The 23,248-nt window shown below is 33.7% G+C and overlaps 2 protein-coding genes and 1 long non-coding RNA gene across 3 annotated transcripts; 2 read left to right on the forward strand and 1 right to left on the reverse strand.

Annotated features, from left to right (window-relative positions):
- Window positions 1–1,518: 1,518 nt before the first annotated feature.
- Window positions 1,519–4,398, reverse strand: LOC123216190. Its single transcript, XR_006502204.1, has 2 exons — window positions 3,619–4,398; window positions 1,519–2,806 (listed from the first exon to the last, which is right to left on the reverse strand). It is a non-coding gene; the product is annotated as an uncharacterized LOC123216190 (long non-coding RNA).
- Window positions 4,399–10,664: 6,266 nt separating this feature from the next.
- On the forward strand, window positions 10,665–12,112 carry LOC123215248 (homeobox-leucine zipper protein ATHB-7-like). The gene is made up of 2 exons (XM_044635265.1): window positions 10,665–11,251; window positions 11,343–12,112. Exons 1-2 carry the CDS (start codon window positions 10,895–10,897, stop codon window positions 11,706–11,708), a joined length of 723 nt encoding a protein of 240 aa, XP_044491200.1. The 5' UTR covers window positions 10,665–10,894; the 3' UTR covers window positions 11,709–12,112.
- Window positions 12,113–15,651: 3,539 nt separating this feature from the next.
- LOC123215976 (uncharacterized membrane protein At1g16860-like) lies at window positions 15,652–18,685 on the forward strand. The gene is made up of 4 exons (XM_044636305.1): window positions 15,652–16,106; window positions 17,262–17,417; window positions 17,947–18,158; window positions 18,257–18,685. The coding sequence occupies exons 1-4, from the start codon at window positions 15,792–15,794 to the stop codon at window positions 18,468–18,470; spliced, it is 897 nt and encodes a 298-aa protein (XP_044492240.1). The 5' UTR covers window positions 15,652–15,791; the 3' UTR covers window positions 18,471–18,685.
- The last annotated feature ends 4,563 nt before the right edge of the window (window positions 18,686–23,248 follow it).

A 23,248-nucleotide genomic window follows, 5' to 3' on the forward strand; every position in this document is an offset into this window, starting at 1 on the left:
TGTATAATACAATTAATTTTTTTTAAACTTTATGCTTTGACCACGATTCACACCAATTCCAAGCCTTTGTTTACTATGAACCATCACCTAGATCAGACTTGCCTCCATTCCCACTTGAATCAGCTGGTCCGGTTTATAAAAGCACGCTTGTAATCAGTGGAACATTTTCCGGATTATCTAGTCAATAAGCAGCTGCCTCAATCACCCACTTACATTGTACTTGAATGTATTTTATTGGTATTACAATAGATGATTAGGGAATTTAGATGGTGGGGAGAGATAAGCGAAAGTGAAGGAAGTGGGGAATTGAAAACAACCCAAAGTGGAGGAGGGAGTGAGTGAGTGAGTGTAACTTTTTCCAAAAAGCAAAAGTTATAATTTAAAGATATTTTTGAAATCTTATTCTCTGTTACTTTTTGCTTTTGGAGTACAATTGTGTTGGCGTTTTAAAATGTATAATTCCTCCAGCACACATCATTTGACCTCAAAACCTGTGGACCCTAATGCCAACCAATTCCATACCATTACCCACATCTACAGCTTCTATAGATGCACCCTCAAAAATAATTAAAATTACTTCTTCTATTACAATTTAATAAAGCTGGGTTTTATTTTTTTAATATATATTATTAAAATAGATGCAGTTATGTTAAACCGGATGCTTATGAGCTTCGCTTCATTGAATCGGCTCGATACATTCTAAAACTCTTTAAAAACTATGAAAGCCAGCCACCTCGAGCCTAACTACGGCCGGTTCTAAATCCTTGATTTGAAAAACATAAAAATGGCGGCCCAGAGGAAAAGGAAAGTATCGAATAACCAAGTATAAAAAGGCAGCTTTTTTTTGTTCTGACCCATCTGTACATGAGCTATTACGTCAGAATAAGGTGGTTCTTTGGAGTAAACTGGACCACACATGTTCACTGGTTTCAGTTTTGTACGTATGAACATGGGTTTGGGTTAATAAGGCCCATTGTTGTGAAGCTTACTTGATTTCCTGAAACTAAAGAGGTTAATGCTCATCTCAGTTCTACCACGAATATTGCTATGATGCTCCACTTACAATTTCCAAGAATTTATTTCAAGTGTTCATTTGTAATGCAATGGGACAAAGCTGAAAATTGAATTCATATTTGTTTTATATTTATGGGAAGGATAGAAATGATGATAAGCATGGAGAGATACGAGTTTTGCTTAACCAATAAAATTATGCACATCAATATTCAATTATGTATTGTCATTATATAACTAAGTAATTTTAAATTAAGAATAAACTAACATTTAATCATCTATAACACATCATTTGAATATATTCATATTAGTGCACATAATATTGCTCTTTGTTAATACGTGTATTATCTACACGGCCTCTAATCAAGTGTGTGTGACGGTTTGACAGCTGAATTTTGTGTACCATTTAAGCCATAAATTTATTATTATAAGTTGGACAATTTTCGTTCATCATAGAGATAAGATTTTGAAATAGTAACGAATAAATTAACAAGAAGGCCAATTCTATGTAGAAGCTACTAAGGCTGAAGAATGAAACAAATTAATGTGCTGGATCAGACGTGAGAAAGGTCAAATTCTAAAGACCCTATCTTCAACTTCACTATTTTGGTACAAGTACTTATGAGCCTCCTTAGCAGGCAGCAACCCATGAAAATTCAAATTGCTAGGCTGACGAAATATTAGTCAAGTTGTACACACTACACACTAATCATTCAAGGTAGTGGGCATAAGGGAAATTCATAGTCTTAGAAATGGCCGAAAGACTTGACACTTTCTCTTGAAAAACAGTTGCACTAAAAGCAGCAATCCTCAAAAATCAACAACTAAAGCAGAGCAACAAGGGTTTTACTTTATCTTTGCTAAGGTCAAAAAGATGCAATTTCCCAAAAGCCACTCCTTTATGAGACAGCATTCATACAATCCCTTTTCAGCATGGATCAAGGAGATAAGCATCCACGTAATTCACCACATTGGTAGTGTTTTCATTGCTCTCAAGGAGCAAAGGAAAGAGAAAACTGACGCTTCCTGGATTCCAAACCAAACATCTTCATACTAACTAATTAATTTTACTTATCGCCTTGACAAATTACATAAAATCAATGGCTTATCTTCCTGCTGACGTTTTACCACCTACGCTGATCTAAAGGGCTAGATAACTCTTCCCGGTTTCCACCCTTCTTACTAATAATTAATGAACTATTTTGCGTGCATTTATATCCCTCGTTTTCTCTGTTATTAATTAAGTAAATTATGAAAAAAGTAACTTAATTTCACCAACAATTTCGGCACCTGGGTTTTAATCATTAGTTCCCTGAAATGCAGTAACTAATGAAGGCTGCATAGGAAATAGAACTTTTAAGGACAGTTTACTCATTTAAGTAGTATTTTATCTTCAAAATCTTTCTTAACCATATCTGGTTGTTAAATTTCATGAAACATTTCTTTAAAGTACATATCTATCTATGGCATTTAAAGACATATATTTCTAGCTCTTTTATGACCAAAATGAAAACCATTCAATCACCTGACATAATGATTATAGAAATGCTTCAACTTCGCCCAAAACCCTGAAACAAAGTGATTGAGTGAAACCAAGGAAGGGAAACGGCACTTTATGGAACAACAGACATGAAATACGTATGAAAAAATGATATATGGGTGAAAAAGCATTAGGGTTTTAAAGTAGGAGATGACGAAGCTGAGGCCAGTGGTCAATTCCCACACCGATTACCATACCCGTATCACAACCATCACGGATTTAGAAGTCTCCTTGTCATTTTCTTAACTTCACATGCTATGCACAAATTCAACGGAAAAAATAAACAAATAAGTTAAATGACACCAGAAATGTCTTCCATAGAGTTATAGAAAAGCCATGGAAACGAATAAACGAACCGGTTTCTTTTTATGCAAGTTATGGAAAGACAATGGAAGGCAAGCATACGGTGTTCCATTTGATTGGTAAGATACAATGTTGACATAAAGAGCAGAAGCTCTTGCCCCAGGGGATGTTTGGTATGGAGTAAACACCATTAAGAAATATGCTGAAGAAATCTTCCACGAACAAAACAGAAAATAGAACTTAATAAAATTAAAAATAGAGTAAAAGGTAGGGCTATATGAGATAATTTCTGTAAAAAAGCGATCTTTCAACAGTGATGGAAAGGGAAACACTTGCTTGCTTTTACATGAAAAGCTTGCTGTATGCTTTTACTAAAGATTATTCAGTGAGTAGAGGCGATTGCTGTAAACATGGAACCCTAGGGAAAAAAAAAAAAGATGCTAACAAAGCTAAAAGGCCAGATCTGAAAATAGCAGAAACAGACAGATCAGATCCTGGAATCTATCATGAAAAACAATGCTTCCTAATAATGAAAGAAAAAGGGTTTAGACTGACAAAATACAATCATAACCTCATCAGAAATAAAAAAGAGTCATGATGAAACGAACAGTCAAATATTTCATCATTACAGCAATCAAGATATAACTTCACAATCTTAATTTCTGTACGAGCTAAAGCCCGTAAGTTCAAACAAACGACTTTTACCCAAAACTCAAATGATCAGGGGAAAAAAATGAAACGAAGAATGAAAAGAGAAAGCAAACCTGTACATGCAAGGACGGATGAATCTGGAAGCAATAATTGGGGGGAATGAAGCCTGGTCCGACGACGCTACACATGATCGTCGATTAGATAAATGATAATTTCAAAAATCCAGATCTATATGGATCAAAATAAGTGTCCTCGAGCCAGACAACATTCCCCTCAAAAGGAAAGGCTCCCCATGAAATAAAACTTGAAAACTCTTGAACCGTTTGTGTTTATGAAAAAGGGGTTTTATGTGTTTATCGATCCCCCAAGAGTCTCGGCTACCTTCAAGGGGGATGAGAGGAAAGACAGAGAAAGAAATGAGCAAGTTTTGGATTTTGTAAGATGAGATGATGATGAAGAGAATGATAGGGTAAAGGGGTTTTAAGAAGAGTAAAAGAAGTGAGAAGCCAACACCAAAAAAGACAAAACATTGGTGCAGGTTCGGCCCTACCAGCTGGTTTTCTCAGCTCCAGAAATGACCACGACCCCATGCACACGCTGTTTCTGTATGTATGCATTATGTTGTCAAACTATGTAGGTTGTATGAATTCAAATTTTCAACTCTAATATCGACCGTTCGATTAGCCAGATCCTTCTTCTGATGTTAACACCTCCATTAGATTTTGAGTACGAAGGTTGATGGTGTCATCAATCAAAAAACCCAGTTGTCTGCAGCCTTGATATGAACACCCACTATGGACCGTCGGATTACAAGGAAATCACCATGGTACGATCGGAAAAGAAAATAATATAAATTTTGTAATGATGATAAAAATAATTGAATGAAAAGGGAATCAAAGTAAAGGAGGGCTAGATGTGAGTCAGAGGAGTGGTTGAGTAATTGAGCTGCCCGATAATAGAAACGCCATTTAATATCTACCCTTTTTTAAGTTTCATAATATATTCCAATTTTATATTTTGGAAATAAAAATATAATAAAATATTTCGATAACTTTAGTTTTTCATGAAAAAGGACCCTCGTCTGTCGTGTCACTTTTAGGGAAGGCGAGGAATTCGAGGCGATGACCGACAGATAGAGTCAGGGGTCCACGCTTTCCTTTTTACTTTGCATTTTTACCCTATACCCAACTCCTCGCCGAATATTTCCCTCGGTCAAAATGACAACGTTTTCTTTTTTTAAAAAAAAATTAAAATTGAAACACAATTTTCATGCTTTTAGATTTCAAAATTGACCTACCTATTTCAAGTTCCTAAGGCATGAATTTTTTGGATGGGAAGCACATTTAGCAAAAGATGCCTGGAAAAGAAAAGCGAGGCTGAGATAATGATATATTTGGCATAATAGAAACAATCTTCTACTCCTAGTTGTCCAGAAAGAGACTTGGCATAGCCATAACCAGTCTGTCCAGGTAGATCCAATTGGTTAATTTTCTTGTCTTTTATTTGAGGTGGGCAATTAGTCTCTTTCGTTTTCTCTTAATTTGGTAAAAATTTAGGTCCATAGTGATGCAGGATTCAGTGATCCAATCAAACTATCTATCACTCAACGATTCTTCTGGTAATTGAGCTTTAGTTCAATAGTAATCAACCCACATGACCTTTTAATTTAAATTGAATCAAACAATGACAGTGTGATTATTCAAAAGCCAGTTGTTAATTCTTGTCATTTATGGAGTGATTTTGGAAAATGCATCTCGTAATTATAATCATGGACTTCGACATTTGTTTACCAATATATTTTAATCATTAACTGGTTGGCTAGTTTCCTATATTCACACACACGTGATCCACATTAATCCATTAATTAATTTTTAAAAGTTTTAATTATTAAGTTAAGCAAATTAGGTATACCCTTTTCAATATCAAGAAATCAATGTCAAAGAAAATAGAAACTGAATAATGAATAGCACGCTAGAAGGTTGGTCAGAATATGGCGCTTCTTGTTAACCTAAGTGAAAATAAAAAAAGAAGGTGAGAAAATCAGCGGAAATAGTGTAAGTTAAGGTCCATGAAACACAGATGGAGGTGGCAATGGAGATGGTATTTGTTTTTATATGTATAAGTTAACAGGGTACCCGGAAGATGTGCTGCAAAATGTTACGACCCAACCTACATTGCCCTCTCTTCATCTATTACTGTACATCAGAGTGACAAACGGAGTGGACGATACTGGCTCCAGATTTCAACGCTTTAAAAGTTTTTGAAACTTGTGTCTACAGATAGAAACAACACGTAAATGTCAAATCCTGCATCTCCAACCAGGTTGTCCACTTCTTAATATAAATACATATACAAAAATTTCAAAACACACTACAATGTATTTATCACTTCCTCTTTACATTATTTGTTTTTTTCTGAATTTAATTTTCCCCCGACATATGAGTGTGCACTGTTTTCTACTCCATATGCATGGTCACGTGCTCTCTCTTCTCTTCCTTTAAGAAAAGATGGAGAAAGAGGAGTGGTTGAAAAGCAAGAAACGGTTTAGAAAACTTTTGAGCTAGCTTTTTGCCACTCAAGTCAATTTTGTGTCTGCATCGAGGAAGAGAGATCACTCAATACTCTGTAAAGCAAAACAAATCGTACAAATTTAAAGCAAAGCTTACGTGGGTTGTGATTGTTTAGGAGTATAAATCTTTAGTATTTCTCACACAACCCCACAATTTCATAACCTCAATTAAACATATTTTCAAATTTAAGTTTGATTTAAAACTTATTAAATAGAGTTGTGTATAGGGTGTAGCATTGCAATTAGTGAAAAGAGGCAGTAAGTACAATAGAATTGGTCAGTCTGTTAATTAACTACCCTCTGTGGATATATTCAATTCAAACAAGCCGTGATTAAATGTCTGAAATTGATCAACTCCTATAACTGGCAAATTATTTAGATCATCAGTGCTAAGTATGGTAAAGTTTTCTCAACAATCACTAACATATCGTCATTTCAGTGACCAATTAATATATATTATGGCTATTTTACTGCCATGTAACTGTTTGACTATCCTACACTATTAGGCTATTTTTAAGTACAAATGTGTTATCAGATAGCTCGTGAACCCTAATTTTTCCATGAGCGGTTTCCTGGTATATATATATATATATATAACAGTTGTAGAAAGTGATTTTGCGGGTCTCAAGGTTTCATTTTTGCCGGAGATGGATACTTCTAAGTGGCTGCACCATTGGTGTGTCATTTCACTAGCGATCTACTCACATAGATTATTATTTTCTTCACCCTAATTTCATGGTGAATTTTTTATTTTAGACTTAAACATCACATCCCACAACCCCATTCATGCGTCAACAACTCATCTTTTCCACACTCACAAATCAAGAATGGAAATCTCTGATATCGGGAATTTAAGAATCACTGTTCATCACAATTAATTAGGTATTTGTGTGTACACATAATAAATACGTAAAGACTAAAATTTAATGTGATTTGAACTAACATAAAACCTCACTTCAAGGAAATAAAGAAAGTTCATCGACCCAAGTGTGAAAATGCTAGCAACAATTCAAGTCAATAAATTATCCTAGAAGGAAGTCTTGAGAAGTAAAAACAAAGACTTTATAAATAAAAAAGTTTGAGTTAAAATTTTTTAATATCAAACTCTCCACTTACTCAATTCAATAGTTATGAAATTAGTTATTAGATTCAAGATTTATCCTGTTTGAAGTGATTAATTCAATTTCAAATGAATTCTTTGACTCGAGTGAGATTCATTTTTACAAAAGAAGAAAAATTAAATCAATAAATTATAACTTTTTACTTTAATTGAAGCGTGGTAAAGGCAGTTCTACACGCTAGTAAAAATATTTTAAATAGCCTAGCGTAATTACTATGATGGATTTAGTGAAATTTACTAACTCAATTGGAATTTTGGAATTCTTAGTTATCATATCTTTAATAGAAGAATTTATAATGCTCGAGACTCGACTTGACCCACCCAAATAATGGCTCACAATCATCCTGCTTTGGAATTGGGCCAGCCTAGAAATTTCTCTGATTAGACTCGGCCTATTAAATTTGGTAAAAATTTAGGCCAAGTAGTTCTCCAGCATTGTGCAGAACACTGACAAGAACATTCTATGGCCCATAAACATATTAAAATTGGAAAGAAATGAACAAGTGATTAACATTAAATAGAGCACTAAATGATATTTATTTCTATTTTAAAGCAGGAATGAAAGAATTAAGATCACCAGAGATTCCAGGAGATGTTTTGTCGAGCCTCCTCGGAAACCTTGACTTCAAATCCACTAAATTCCATGAATGTGACTGCAATTTTATCCACACAAACACAATTGAAATCACAATCGACAGGGTCCATTGCTATAATAATACCTGGCCTACTCGCCCTGCTTCCTATTCTCATATAATAATATTCCTTACGCATAACTTTTAAATTACGGATAACTTTTAAATATATAATTAGATATATAAATTATAAATCTATTTTAATTATTTGAAATTAAAAATAGGTCAAAGGATTTATTCCCATTTAAAGTATTCTCTTTTCATAAATTTTTATTCTTTAATTTTAAAAATCTCATTTACCTACCTATAAACAATTAAGTTTATTAGTTTTAAGGATAAAATTATCATTTTATATATAACATTAAAAATAAACTTAAATTTTAATTTTTTCTCCCAAAACCTTAAAAACTAACTATTTTTCCTATGTCAAGTTTAAAAAAATAACGTTTTTCCTCTTAGAGTTTAGTTTTTAAACGTCGGTGTAATTATCAACGGTCTCTCTCTCCCAACAGTTTCTCTTCCTCTAATGATCTCTCTCTTTTCACCTAAATATTCAACCGATATCAAATGAAGTCGAAGAGTCGAGAAGATGAAGTTCTTCGTCTTTCTAAAGGAAGACAACCTTCTTCTGGGATGAGATCTTTGTCTTCATCTCTTTGACTTCATTCGATGCTAATCGGACGTCTAGATAAGAGGAGACAAATCATCAAAAGGAGAGGAAGCGTTGAAAAAGAAAGACCGTTGACAATGACACAAGAGTTTGAAAGCTAAACCCTAAAGGGGAAAATGTCTTTTTTTTTTTTAAATTTGGCCTAGGTGAAAAATAATTATTTTTGAAGGTTTACAAGGAAAAAATAAGATAAAATTTTTAAGGGTTAGAGTTTCGTTAATTTTAACTGTCTATAATAAATAAATGAAATTTTTTAAATTAAAAAATAAAAACTTGAAATAAAAATATACTTTAAATAGGAATAAATCCTTTAACCCTAAAAATAAAATAATAATTCATCACATATTTTTACAATATTTATATACCTATAATTAAAAAACTACTCACATAATTCAATAGAAGCTGAAATTCATTTTAACTTAAGTTTCATGTACCCTTTACGTGCCACTCCATTAGTCGAGATTGGTCCATTACTCAGTACTTACCTAGACGGAAAAAATGCTTACAGCTACTCATTATTTAGCCTAATACAAACAAGATTTAAAGTCTCTGTCAACGCACTCACATCACTTTATTATTCTACTTTATTGTTTTTCTTCTATTCATACTACTAATTCTTCAAAGTTCTGCTTATTACACAATAAGATAAATATGGATTTCAACTTCCAATCTCAACCTTACAAGTGTTAGCTAGAGACAAAAATGTTGGACCAAGTCAAGTCCATGAAGAAAGACACTAAAACAACGTGTACACATTCCTTTAATACTGGATGTGCCAATTTATTTAATAAATTTATAATTAATGGCATAAATGTTGTTAGCTAATTGGTTTCGTTTTATTTTTTATAGTTAATGTGAGGAAACCTTCAAACCGATATCAATTTTTAAATTAATTATTTGCTTTAATAAATTAAAAAAATAGTTATGATTAGAGATGGAAGAGCCCAAGATGACGGAGAAAGGGCGACTGTGAAAGCTGCAAAACCACGTGGCGGAAAAATGGAGATTACCAAAAAGCACAATCAGACAACACTTGTCCCACCGGACGACTTTAAACCAGCTACGAAATTCATCAAATTATGACACGTGTCTGAAGTAAAATAATCTTTGTATTAACATGTTAAAATTTCTCGACACGTCATGAAGTACCACCTAAAGATAAGGAGATAAAGACGATGTGGGAAATTACTGAGTTTGACTGAATCTAGGTGTCACTACAAGATTGGTAAGGTGTGTTAGGTGATAGATACTTGTCGCCTCGCAAATAATATTATAATTCGAAAATAATAAAAAAATAAATATTAAATTAAATGAAAATTTAACAGAGAAATAAAGTTGGGGTACGCCCAGACTCAATCTAACCAGTCTCATGGCTCAAGCCTGTTTTATTTAGCGAGAAGCTTAGCCAAGAAGGCCTAGCATAGAATTCAGCGTTAACATATTGTTAAGTTTGTCAATAAGGACAAACTTAATTTTAGTTTAGTACGCATATCCTTATAGATATTTAAAATAATTAAGCAGACGTTACATTTTATTGTTTTTAAATTGATCTAATTGAAAAGAATAAAGTTTTCATTTTTAAAAAATTATAAAGTATATTTAGGCTGAACCCACTCATCTTTATGCTCAAGTGGTGCATTGCATCTGAATAAATTTTCCGTAATCCAAGGTCTCATTTACAAAAAAAGAAAAAAAAAATACAGATGAATTAATCGGGAGGATAACGACTAGGCGATTTTGAAAGGAAAGCGGGCCATTAATAAATTAATTATAATAAATTTGTATTTATTATTTTTATAATTACAATAGTGTTTGGCTTTCCAATGAACCTGGGAATAAACTAATGCTGTAGCAACAAAGCCAGCAGTAACTAAAATAATAAATGTTAATGGCAGAACGTGATTCACGCAGCCGACACTAAATGGTTTACGACAAGTCTAGGCAGAAAATTGAGACGATGAAAACAATGGTGATTTTATTTATTACTTTTAATATAAAATTAACAATGATTTTATATAATTACGTGCATAATGTACATTATAGTAAAATCAAGCCACGCAAGCGACCAAAAAACGGCTTGGAGCGGTTGTACAGTACAAATGCCTTCGGCCTTACACGTTTTGTTGTAGTTAGAACTCTTTATCATAGAATTTATCAAGGAAAAAAATATTTAAAAAAGGGGCAATCTTTACCAGGCACAAGAGGAGAAACAGTAACGCCCTCTGTTAAGATATAAAGCAGAAGCAGGAAACTCCCTGGTCATGTACTTCGGAAAGCTTAAACGCTTCAACACGCATCATAATCATCAGCTCCCTTTAATATTCACCACTGAAATTTGAAGCCACTTTGTTCCAAAACCGAGAATATTACTTGTATGTCCGTATATACCCGATAAAAGATGTCTGATGCAGACGAATATTCTCCGGCGGCTGAGTCATTTTCCTGCTTAAACGAGCTTGCAACTTCAAGAAAAAAGAGGAACAAGGGTAACAAGAGAAGGTTCAGTGATGAACAGATCAGATCGTTGGAACTGATTTTTGAAAATGAAACGAGACTTGAGCCACGAAAGAAACTACAGTTGGCTAGAGAACTTGGGTTGCAGCCGCGACAGGTAGCAATATGGTTTCAAAACAAGAGAGCTAGATGGAAGTCGAAGCAGCTTGAACGAGATTACAACATACTGCAAACCGATTACGATAATTTGGCTTCCCGGTTTGAATCTCTGAAGAAAGAAAAACAGGCCTTGGTGATTCAGGTACCTTATATATGATTATTTAAATTCAGTAATGCTTAATTGTTTGATGAAGGTTAAAGCATTATGTATTAATTGATTTAATATTTGACAGTTGCAAAGAATGAATGATTTATTGCAAGAACCACGAGGAGAAAGGCAGAGTTGTGGGCAAGATGAAGCTGTCAACAGCATGGACAGTGAATTAGACGATGGAGAGGCCAGAAACACAAAGTGTGAATCAGAAGTGAAGCCGGGTCTGTCCCTTGAGATATCAGAACAAAGAGTTGGTGTCCTGTCTGATGATGATATAAGTATAAAGGCTGAGTATTTTGCACTTGAAGAAGAGCCCGATCTTATTCCCATGGTGGAACCTGCCGAGAGTTCATTGACTTCACCAGAAGATTGGGGGAAATTTGAGCCCGATGATCTCTTCGATCAGTCTAGTACTGGATACCAGTGGTGGGATTTCTGGTCTTGAATAATTAAGAATCAAAATAGCATAAAGGAATTGTATGCAAATAATCTTCCTTATGGTTGATGTGACAAAATTGTTGGAGACATTTTCAGAGAATTTTCGGATTACGAAGTAAATTTCACTTTCTATCAGTGCCACTCCTTAAAAGCTGTGAATTTCTACGATCCGTGGAAGTAGAAAGTCTTCAAGCAGGTCTTGTAATATGCTGGAAGTTGGAGATAATGAGTAACATGTGAGGCGGAAAGACAGAGAGAGAAAGGGAGAGCTTGATTCTGCGCAACTAATCACTACAAAAGATGTGCTCGTTCTTCCATAACATTGAAGAAAGTGAAAATGTGTTCAGCAATAAACCCAGACCCTGTTTTAGTGCCTAAACTTCAATTTTAGTTGTTTTTATTTTGATGTCAGAACATTGTTTTACACAGAAGTTTCCATAGCCATACTGCATATATATGATTCCTCATATACAGGATTAAACAACTCAGCTGCCTATTAATAAATATTAATTTGTAAGATAATTAGAATATAAATGAACATTCAGATTAAATTGTTGAATTTTTCTCAAGATGTTAAATGAAACCAGATTAATCAGAATTAATTTGGAAGATAATTATAGCACTCACTCAGATAAATTAAGAAATCAGAGCGAATTAAGATCTTAATAATCATTTCTCTTACAGTCATAAATTTGATATTAAATGACGAAGAGAACCCACCACCATTACTTCTTATCCAACACAAAGAATATCCTTCGTCTGCCTACAACCATGTCCATGATCCCATTGACAGATTCAGGCTTAATATTTTGAAATTGATTTGAGACCGAAAAGTAAGTTAATAGATTCTTGTAAATTAAGCAACATACTGCTGCATAATGTAGGCGGTAAACTGTTCCAAATTGGGTCATCCAATCAACATCCTCTGAACAGATTACTTCAGCTCCCAATGCTACAAGGTCAAGAAACAGAGAGGACACACAAATTACACGTGCTGATCGTTTAAATTTCTTTCTAATAAACTAAGCTTTAGAGCTCTAAAAAGTATTAAAACCTGAAAATTAGGTGAAAGTATAATGAAATGATATGAATAAAATAAAAGATACTGTTGAAAGGAGATAAATCTGGCTTTTTCAAAGCACCCACACAACCAAGGAAGGGAATGCGTCCAGAATGTAGGCAGCTTTGCCATGTGTGTGGCAGAAGACGGTTCCGTCAAGTCCCACTCCCACTCCAAGTCCCAGAACCCACTGCCACTACCAACTTACCGACAAAAAACTTTAATCGCCCAATAAGCCAACCAATATAAGACAAAATAACTCCGGCATTTTCATACTTTTACTTTACCATACCCACCCAAAAGTTACATTCCGTAACATTTTCAATCTGGGTGATTGATCTGTTTAATATTATTATTAATCACATTAAAGCTAAGGCACACTAAATTTCAGTCGTTCCTCAGACAAACTTAAGTTACATTAAAAGTAAGTTTAAATTTAAACTCATTTGAGTTTAAATATTGTTAGATGTATGTTAATAAAATAAATAATATTGTTAAAAAGATAAATAATATTATTAAATATAAAAATAAATTGTTCTTAAACTAAATTATCAAATTAAAATTCATATCAAAATCGATTTGTTCAATTCGAATGGTGGATCTTATTTTTAGTTAAAACTATGTCTTAATGTTATTTTGAGTTAAGATTGAATTTGAATCAAACCGAGTTTGAGCTCATTTGAACTCGAGCTCGTCAAGTTCATGACAAATAAGTTAGAGCTTTAATTAACTCGTTATTAAAACAACGACGTTTTAATACATATTAGTTAAAATGACATCTTTTTGTATCAAAATTTTTAATTTACAAACTTAACAAGTAGCTTCAGCTCAAAGCTGTAGGCTTAAGCTTATTTAAAATTGGCTTATTTTGGGCTCGTTTGAACTTGAATAAATTCAATTTGAATCTAAACTTATGTAGAGCATATGTTAGAATTAGATTTAAAAACAAAATAAGGTAAATTTATATAATATTCATAAAAAATATGATAAAATAATATTCTAATTTAACATGGAAACAGAGACTACGATAGAAGGTTGTTGTCCCTCTTTAAGACTTCGATTGACTGGGAAAATAACTTGGCACCCACTTCCTACACCCCTTTAACATCATTTAAACATTTTAAGACCTCTTAGATAAAGGCCAAAGGACTATTTTCCATCCAAATTTTGATTTATTTTTAAAATCACATCTATAAAATTCAAAAAAAACAAAATCTCATTCATTGGTCAATTGTCATTAGAAAAAATAAGAGTAAAATCGTCATTTTATCAATAATATTAAAAAATATATACAATTCATTATATTTTTTTCTTAAAATTTTAAAAATTAACAACTTCACATTTATCTAAAGTTTTTTAATTTTAAAAAATAATATTTTTCGCCCAAAAACAAAATGTTTATTTTTTAGACACTCTTTGACCACCATCTCTGGCCACCAAAGACGACACTTCAACCCATAAATCTTTAGCCACCCTTTATCGCTCCAATGCTTCCAAAAGATGCAATGAAGACGAGTCTTCATCAATTTCAAATGAATTGACAAAGAATAGTATCTTCGTAAATTTGTCTGAAACCGACAAGACTTTATCAATTCAGACGAATGGACACGTCTTTGTCCCATCTTTTTGCATCGAAGAGTAAAGATCTAATGGTTGGAGATGGAGGGTTGAAGCATCATCACTGGTGGTCAGAGAGCATCTGAAAAATAAACACTAGATTTTGAGAGGAGGGGAAATGTTACTTTTGAAAGTTATAAAACTTTAGAAAGATGAAATTGTTAATTCTTAAAACTTTGAGAAAAACATAATAAATTTTATATTTTTTAATATTATTGATAAAATAACAATTTTACCTTTGACTCTAACAGAAAATTCTAATGAGCATTGACTCATAGATGAGACTAGGTTTTGTAAACTTTGTAAATATGACTTTGAGAATGTATCAAAACTTGGGTGGAAAATAGTCCTTTGACCCTAAAATAAACTTTCTTTTTACTTTGGACAAAAGACTATTTTCCACCCAAGTTTTAGCTTAATTTCAAAATTATACTTACAACTATTGAAAAACTCAAACACCCACCTATGACCCAATAACCGTTAAATTTTTCTTTTAGAAGTAAAGGTAAAATCATCATTTTACTGTTAATATTAAAAATATATAAAATTCATTAATTTTTTCTCTTAGGTTTTAAAAACTAACAATTTCACTCTTACCTAAAGTTTTTAAACTTTTAAAAGTAACATTTCTCTCTCAAACCTAGGGTTTTCATATATTTCAAACTTAATCGCCCCCTAGAACTTTCAAAAACAGCAGTTTCACTTCTACTATTGAATTTCACGTTTCGACATTCTTCCTATGTTCTCTTTCGCTTGAGCCAGCGATAAAGATTGGTGTAATAAAAAGATCTCTGCCTCTTCATCTCTCTTCGTTGTACCATTTTTTTCCCGTCGGCTTAGGCGAAAGAGGAGACAGAAAAATATGTTGAAAGGGATGTTGAAAGCTGAAGTTTAAGTGAGGGGGTGAAACTACTATTTTTGAAAGTTCTAAAAGGAGATTACAGTTTAAAAAATTGAAAACCCTAGGTTTAGGGGAGAAAATATTACTTTTTAAAATTTGAAAACTTTATGCTAAGGTGAAATTGTTAATTTTTAAAATCTATGAGTAATGAATTTTATATCTTTTTAATATTAATAGTAAAATGATAATTTTATTATTACTTTTAATAGAAAAGTTTAACAACAATTGAGTTATAGGTGAATATTTAGGTTTTTTAATTACTACATATATGATTTTGATAGTAAACTAAAACTTGGGTGAGAAATGTTCTTTTGCCCTTCTACTTTCTTATAAGCAGTTAAATGTAGCACAAGTGCGTGGTTGACCAAAAGACAGACTAGAACGACGCGTCGTCGTTTTACGGGAAATAACCAAAACGCTGCACTTTAGGTTGCTGGCCTGGGCCTGGGTTGGTGTCTCACTGTCCCTGGGTTAAGAGCTGGGAGTGAAGACTAAAGATAGAGAAAAGAGTGATGAACGACCTCTCTAATGCAGCTCTGTTAGAACACCACACTGCTTTCGCTTGCAAACCCATACCTTCTTTAGCTTTTTACATTCTCATTCCTCTCTTTTTTATTGGTCTTTCAGTCTCTCTTTTCATCCTTATTGTTGTCCACAACGCTGTTTTTTTGGTTTCTTTTCTTTTCTTGTCGACTTGTGTTTTATCTTTTATAGCTTGGAACACTCTTAACCGAAGGCAAATAGCTGCCATTTCATATTTTCTCCGTTCTTTTCCCGACTCTGACCTTGCTGTAGCAACTGACGGCCAGATTGTTAAAATCACTGGGGTAATCTTCTTTACAACCTTAATTTCTTACATTTTCTGGCTCCGTTGCGGTTTTAAACTGGTTCATTCTTTTAATTATTCGAATACTGTTGATTATTTGGCATATTGTGTTTGGTTGCTGTTGCCCAGAAAGTTAATAAGAATAAAAATGAGAATGAATTGATATATGGAGTTTTTTTTTTCTTTTTTTTTCCTTCAATTTTAATTATTTATGTGCAAAATTTATTTATAAGGATAAGGAAATTATGTGGTTTCTTACCAACCAAGCAGAACATTGTTAGAAGTGCTTTTCAACTTGTATTTTGTTATCGTTACTAGGCAGGTGGATTACATACATTTAGGGATTTTACTTCTGAGCCTTGATATCATTAAACGGATAGCAATGTCTCAGGCTTTTGAGAATTGTGGTCCTCAGAGCTATAAATAATCAGTTGCCTTGATCAATGTAGTGCAAATTTCAAGGCACAAGTGGTTAAAAATCTGGATTTTGTATGAATTGGATTGTGGAGATGAGAACATGATGAAAAAAGATGAGAGCAAGTTCCTGAATCGTGTGCATTGGTCAATGTGTCTATGTCCATTTGAAGTCAGATGGCTTGTGCAATTCGTCATGCTCTTATTCCTAATTACTACTACTGAGGTTTTGAATTTTGAAAATGTGTGATAGTAATCTGAAAACAACCATCGAATAGTGTGTGTGTGTGTGTACACATTTGTGGCAAGAACAGACTTCCAATTACCAAATTACTTTTCCAGTGTAGGCTGATGATTTACTAAAATGGCATACTGAAACAGCAAAAAGTTCATGCTTGTAAGTCTTGCCCTAGATTAAAACTTGGATTTGACATTCTTGATGTGCTGTGCATGTCCTTGTGTATTAACTAATTGTTCCAGGAATTTGTGATGACCTTAAACTTGGATATGTGTTCCGAGAAACAAAATGTATGGCTTTGTATCTGTCTAAAGATATATATAATACTTCTTGGTGACTTGATCTTTATATGTTCTTGATCTCAAATTTCATCCCTAATTTATTTATTAATCAGATCCTTGCATGCTCATTACTCATTTCAGAGTCTGTTTCTCTATATAGTGGACAGCATATTACTTATGCTTAATGGATCGCCAACTACTTTTCTTGCTCTGATAATTTCAGGTAGCATCATGCGGGAATCTGTCCCTGGAATCTTCATATGAAAGGGCCACCAGATGTATCTATACCTCAACTCTTTTGTATGAATATGGAAGTTTGGGTCTCAAGCCTGTGAATATCAAAAAATCTTGCTTCCAGTGGAGTTTAGCATATTGTGAGGTATGTAAATTCTAATTTTACTTGAGAACTTTAATATACCCTTAGTATAAGTCACTTTGTTTCCAAGGCTTTTTCACATTTGAATATATTTAGGGCCGCAAAATCTGTTATATCTGAATAATTCTTGATCATCTCTGGCTCACATTTTGTTCTCATGCACTTCAATAGTTTAATCTACAGAGCAACAACTATTTTTTGGCACAGGGCTACTACTATCACTGTACATAGCAAAAGAATCTTAGCTGATTTTTGTATTTGTACTGAATTACTGCTACTTAATATTCTTGCATACCAGTCATTTAATATTTATCCTTCCCACATTTTTACTCCATTTTGATAGCCTTATGCACTCATGTCAAAGATAAGTACCTTTGAGCCATTCAGGCATTCAGCATTATAAGTTATGAATCCTGGTTACTAGATGCATCCATCATCATTTAGATTGCTTCTTTATAATCTCTTAGCATCATCTATTGGCATGCATCTATTTTGGAGGTAATGATGTTCTGCTTGGTCTGTCCACCTTCAGAGGTTCTCCACAGACTTTTACATAACTGATAGGAAATCTGGCATAAGAGCAATGGTGAAAGCTGGTTCTGGTTGTAAAGTCATTCCCTTGATCTTTGAGAGCAAAATTGTCACAATTACTAAATATTGCAGTGTACTGTCCCCTCACCTTAGGAAATGGTTAAGAGAAAGAAACCTCCCAGCTGAAGCCCGACAACTATGTGTGGAAGAAGGGTAACTGACCTATACATAGAGAAACTTCAATTTTCTGGTGCTTTCATGGTGTTACATTAAGAGCTTCTTAAGATGGAGATTTGCATGGGTTTTGGCAGGTATGTTCAGGAAGGCAGCTCTGTGACTGTTATTGGAATGTTACATAAAGATAATGATGCTTTGATGATTGTTCAGCCACCACAGCCCGTCTCCACAGGATGTCTATGGAAAAGGCTTCTTCTACCTGTTGAAGTTGATGGACTTGTCCTGGGAGTCCCTGATTTCACTGACCCAGTAACCAACACAGTCCCCGTGCGTCACCCTGAACAATAATGTTTACTTGCCTGGAGTTACAGTTTAGGATTATGTTGCTCTTGTAGATTTATATCTGTTTAAGTTTAACCTCTGAACTTTTGTTTATTAGTTAATTAGTCTAATTCTTAATCTTCTTTCAATTTGAAGATAAAGGTTTGGAAAGTGTTTTAAGCTGTAAATTTCATGGAACTGAATTCTAGAGTTAATATAGGCCAATTTTATAATTTGGTGTACGTATAATTGTATGTTCTTTCTGAGTCACACTCGTCTATCTCATGTGGCTTATGTCTATAGTATCTGATTCATGCAGACAAACATTAGGCATTCCAAAGCCAAAGAAATGCTCTGACAACTGTCTGCACAATCAATGAAACGTTCATTCTTAAACATAGCTGATATAGCTGACAGAACATTGGGCAACATCATTACACAAACTTCAACTTCTACGCAAACCTCCTTAACACTTGATCAAACATTATGGCCAACGAAAGGATTCAAAACCCATTTTTAACAGCTATTCCGACTGCAATCACTCGCGACCATTGATCTGCAACTACTATTATAAGCTTTACGATCTCTTCTACTTGATCTTCATTTTTGGCTGCAACGGCTATTTAAACAACAGAGAAATTGAAGAGAACAATAGAGCTTAAAAAGCACCTGCTGTGTCAAAACACCGGGGTGTAATCAAGCATACTGCCTGAGACCTGAAAGCCATCAGCTAGAATGTGAAAACCAATTTTACGTAAATCATAGCGAAGCTGAATCTGTAGTCTGTACCACTCCTACTTAACTTCTGGTCTGTGACATCCCACATCGTAGCCTCAAACAAGACCCACTCTGGACTCTACCAAAAACCCAGTTATACATTCTTGATAGTGAAAAGAAGCAGGAAAATCTTCATTTCAGAAACATTATAGAAAAAAAAAAAAAAAAAACCTCTAAACCCTTGTAACATTCACATTATAATAAAAAACAGCAAGTGAGCTCAAATAAGACGCTCCCATTTTTAACAGTTTTGGGCACAAATTTTAGGCTCCCTCGTAAAACACCTTTTCATATTACAAAGCACACACAAGCATCGGTAATTATAAACGACATCGTGCCGTTGCAGACTAGATGATTATCAGCGTGAATTCTTTCTTACTTCAAGATTTTTAACTTCTGTTCTCAGATTTCATACATCCAAACACCATTTCAGCGGTTTCATCCATTACCCATTGGAGCAAAAGAGTCCCTTTATTAGATTATTTAATACAAGTACTTAATAGTTGGTAATTGCGATTTGTGATTGGCTCATACCTGCAACATGCAGGTCAATAGTTGACGAGTTGTAAATGATAACAATTGACCATTATTCATTAATCAAGTAATTATTTTATAATTCAAATGGAAAAAACTTAATGATATTAATAAACCCAATTGTCTGATTGAATTTTTTCCTCTGGACTAATGATGCCAATCGATTTCACCATCACTGATATTATTTATCTAACATATTAAATGTGATTTTTGAGGCCACTGCCGCTTACCGACCTTAGGACTCAAACATCCCAACAAACTTTTATTAAATTTAACCCAAGTTATTTTCCAAGTTGACTAAACCTTGATTTTTAATACTCTTCTCAGTCAACACAACTCTTTCAGTCCACCTAATTTCCTGGTCATTAAGAAATAACACCATTGATTTATACTATAATAATAGAAGGTACGCCATGCTTCTTTAATTTTATAGGAGAGTAAACATAACAGAACAAATACTCACCGACTGCACTACCACGAACTCACATTACAGGTCTTTAGGGCTCACATAATACAAAATTTGATTTGTTTACGAGAAGGTAATTATCCAAACAAATTAATTATATATAAAAGGTGATCTATATTTCGCTATTGGTGGCCCTGGCATGGACTATGTTCCAGAAGAATATATTGTATAGAACAACTGAGTTGTTCAGCACCAACATAATTTAATATCCAATAAAATCATTAAAAGGAAACCAATAAATCAGAATTTTTTTCCCTAGTGGAGAATTCAAAATTTTTAGAAGGAGATTAGATCTTGTTTAAGCATGGGTGAGAAAGCTTGTTAATTGGATTTGGAGTAACATAAAATAATTATAGAATAGGTTCCATGTGGAATAAAATCTTGAGAGGAAAAGGGAATATAAGCTAATAAAGATTATGCCTTTTTATTGTTTATCCACTTGATTGAACTTCGGTTATGTGCCTTGTTATTTGCTTAGTTAAAAGAGTAAATATTGGTGCTTCGTTAGTATAATATCAAGGCATCTACTGTGATCTGAATAGCTTCACTTTCTAGTCCCTTTCGTCTCCATGCTGGTATATATATACATAGAAACTTCATATAAATGCATGCATTGAAATTTTAACGATAAGTTTGAAAAATGATGAATAGAGCATGGAGTATTTTAATAGGATATTTCAGAACCAGCAAATCTAAATGGAGGACCCAAATAGACTTGTGAATGCTAGCTTGATGTTTAACTTTTTTTTTTTTAAAGTCAAAAGTAGAAGAAGAAATGGTTGCATCTTATCTAGCACCAATTCGTAGATGATCAGAGAACCCAGAAAATGGGCATTGTTAAAGGACCACAGATTCAAAGCTGCACATATTCTTCTATATATCATTCAAAGATTCAATTTTTGACTAAAAAAAAAAATGTCAAGAATCTTTAGACCTTCCCCACCCCACCAAGCCAGTGAGAAAGTAAAATCTGACTTAGATTATGGCATCGAATCCAATCAGCCTTCGAGGTTTTTTGAGTAAAGCGGGTTAGGCCTTAACTAGCGCACTAAACTAATGGATTATTCACCAAAAATAGCTTTATCTACACCATGCTCTCTTCTCCAGTCATTTGTTGCAAGGATTACTTATTTAAATTATCTTTGCATAGCTTGGTACACGATCCCTATATTAAGTACGCGATCATCATTTTGAAATGAAATATTCTTATATATCAAATCAATTTAGTCCCACACACGATCGATTGCATCAGCAGGCTTTGAGTAAATGGGGATTTGATCGAGAGAGGAATTAGGTGATTCTTTAAGGAAAAAATAAATGAAGTTGAGAGTAAAATATTTGTAATTGAGTTGATTCAATAATAAACTATAGACCTATTCAACTTTGTTTCTTGGAAACTTTCCTCAAATAATAAGTTTAGTGAAGCCAACTGGGCAGGGTCCTCCATTTCACTTCACCAACTCAGATTTAATATACATGAATATATCTGAGGAAGTTTCATTCAATGAAGCTTCATTTTCTTATTCTTTATGAGTCTTCTTTCATTACTAATAATGACACTGACCATATTATAATATAATTAAAATTATTATAAATAACCTTAACGTGTTGAATGAGGTGATTATTTGTATAAAATTCTCCAATGAGCAGTTCATTCTGTCTCTCTCTACGCAGCAATTGTCCAATGCCGTTGAGTAAACAGGCATTTCTTAAAGATTCGAATAATTAAGCAACATTATCAGTATTTTCTTCGAAGCTTATAATATTTAATGACGACCTTGGTCCTTGTGACAGATATGAATTTTACTTTAAGGATTTATATATCTTTCCTCTTGTTCCACTGTTTAAGGTCTCTTAATGGTGATTTACATCCAACTAATGCAAGATGTGAACAAATTAATTAATTAAAAAAGAATTTGTTAACCATAATTCTAACTAATATGTGATTATTTTTAATTATAATAATAAATTACGCATGCACACCCACTCCACTCTGTCTTGTACACTAGTGTCATTTTTCTATGGTCAAAGAAAAATTAAAGACTTTTGACCACCTGGTTCCTCAGAAAGCAACAAGATCAACGGTCAGGGATTGTTCATGCTACAACTTCACAATACAGGCCGTTCGACCAAAGCACTGAATTGTTACAACGTGGGTCCCAAATTACGCAGTCCTCAAACGGTAGGATACGAAGCCACGAGTGCCGTTGCCGTTTTAACCTGGACACAAGTTATATTCCGGCATATATTAAATGTAATGTTGTTTTTCACTGCAATTCAACGCCACGTGTACGAAAGATTATCACGGCTAGGAGGAGTCGTCACAATCAGATAAAATAATTTGACACGTGTTGTTCGTGCAGTGTGATGGTTGATAAATCATATAAGATTTGATAATGAAATGAAGGGTAATGGAAGAGCACGAGTGCATGGGTCTCACGTGCGGCCGCCTACTTGCTGGTGGAAATATCCCGCCACACGCTCACGACGTGTCATACTGAGCTACCTTTGAATTTACTTCATCACCACATGTCAACTTGTACAACCTATTTGCTTTTGTCACGCGCTTTTCTTTATCTTTCCAACTCACGCTCCACCTCTCTTTTAATACCCACCACAAGTGGAAGAAAAAGGTTGAGAGGCTTAATCAAGATGAAATGACGTTTAAAATAGAATGATGTTTCATAGTTGTAGCTTTTACAAATTCAACGAACCATCAACTGTTTGGAAAATGACATTATTGTTTTGAAATGGTTAGAATTAGAAATTATTAATTTTAATAAACCCAATTACATCATTTGGTAATTAAAAAAAAGGAACATTCTTAACTCTTAAGTATTGTTATTTAAATTCTTTATTTGTGTTCACACAAATGTCAACCCTTTCTTCTTGGACATTTACATCAATGGAAGGATTTATAAATTGATCATGGGAACACAATAATTGCTCAGAAGGTCAAGTAGGTCAACTTGAGTACTTGAAGAAGAGACTTCCAACTGAAAAGTAGTACAAATACGAGGCCACTGCC

The sequence above is a fragment of the Mangifera indica genome, chromosome 5 (genome assembly GCF_011075055.1).
Source record: "Mangifera indica cultivar Alphonso chromosome 5, CATAS_Mindica_2.1, whole genome shotgun sequence".
Lineage (NCBI taxonomy): Eukaryota > Viridiplantae > Streptophyta > Magnoliopsida > Sapindales > Anacardiaceae > Mangifera > Mangifera indica.

Coding starts and splice junctions, on each gene's coding strand:
- LOC123215248 (XM_044635265.1), top strand. CDS start 10,895: ATGTCTGATGCAGACGAATATTCTCCGGCGGCTGAGTCATTTTCCTGC. Junction 11,252..11,342: donor AACAGGCCTTGGTGATTCAG/GTACCTTATATA, acceptor AATATTTGACAG/TTGCAAAGAATGAATGATTT.
- LOC123215976 (XM_044636305.1), top strand. CDS start 15,792: ATGAACGACCTCTCTAATGCAGCTCTGTTAGAACACCACACTGCTTTC. Junction 16,107..17,261: donor AGATTGTTAAAATCACTGGG/GTAATCTTCTTT, acceptor TGATAATTTCAG/GTAGCATCATGCGGGAATCT. Junction 18,159..18,256: donor CAACTATGTGTGGAAGAAGG/GTAACTGACCTA, acceptor GGGTTTTGGCAG/GTATGTTCAGGAAGGCAGCT.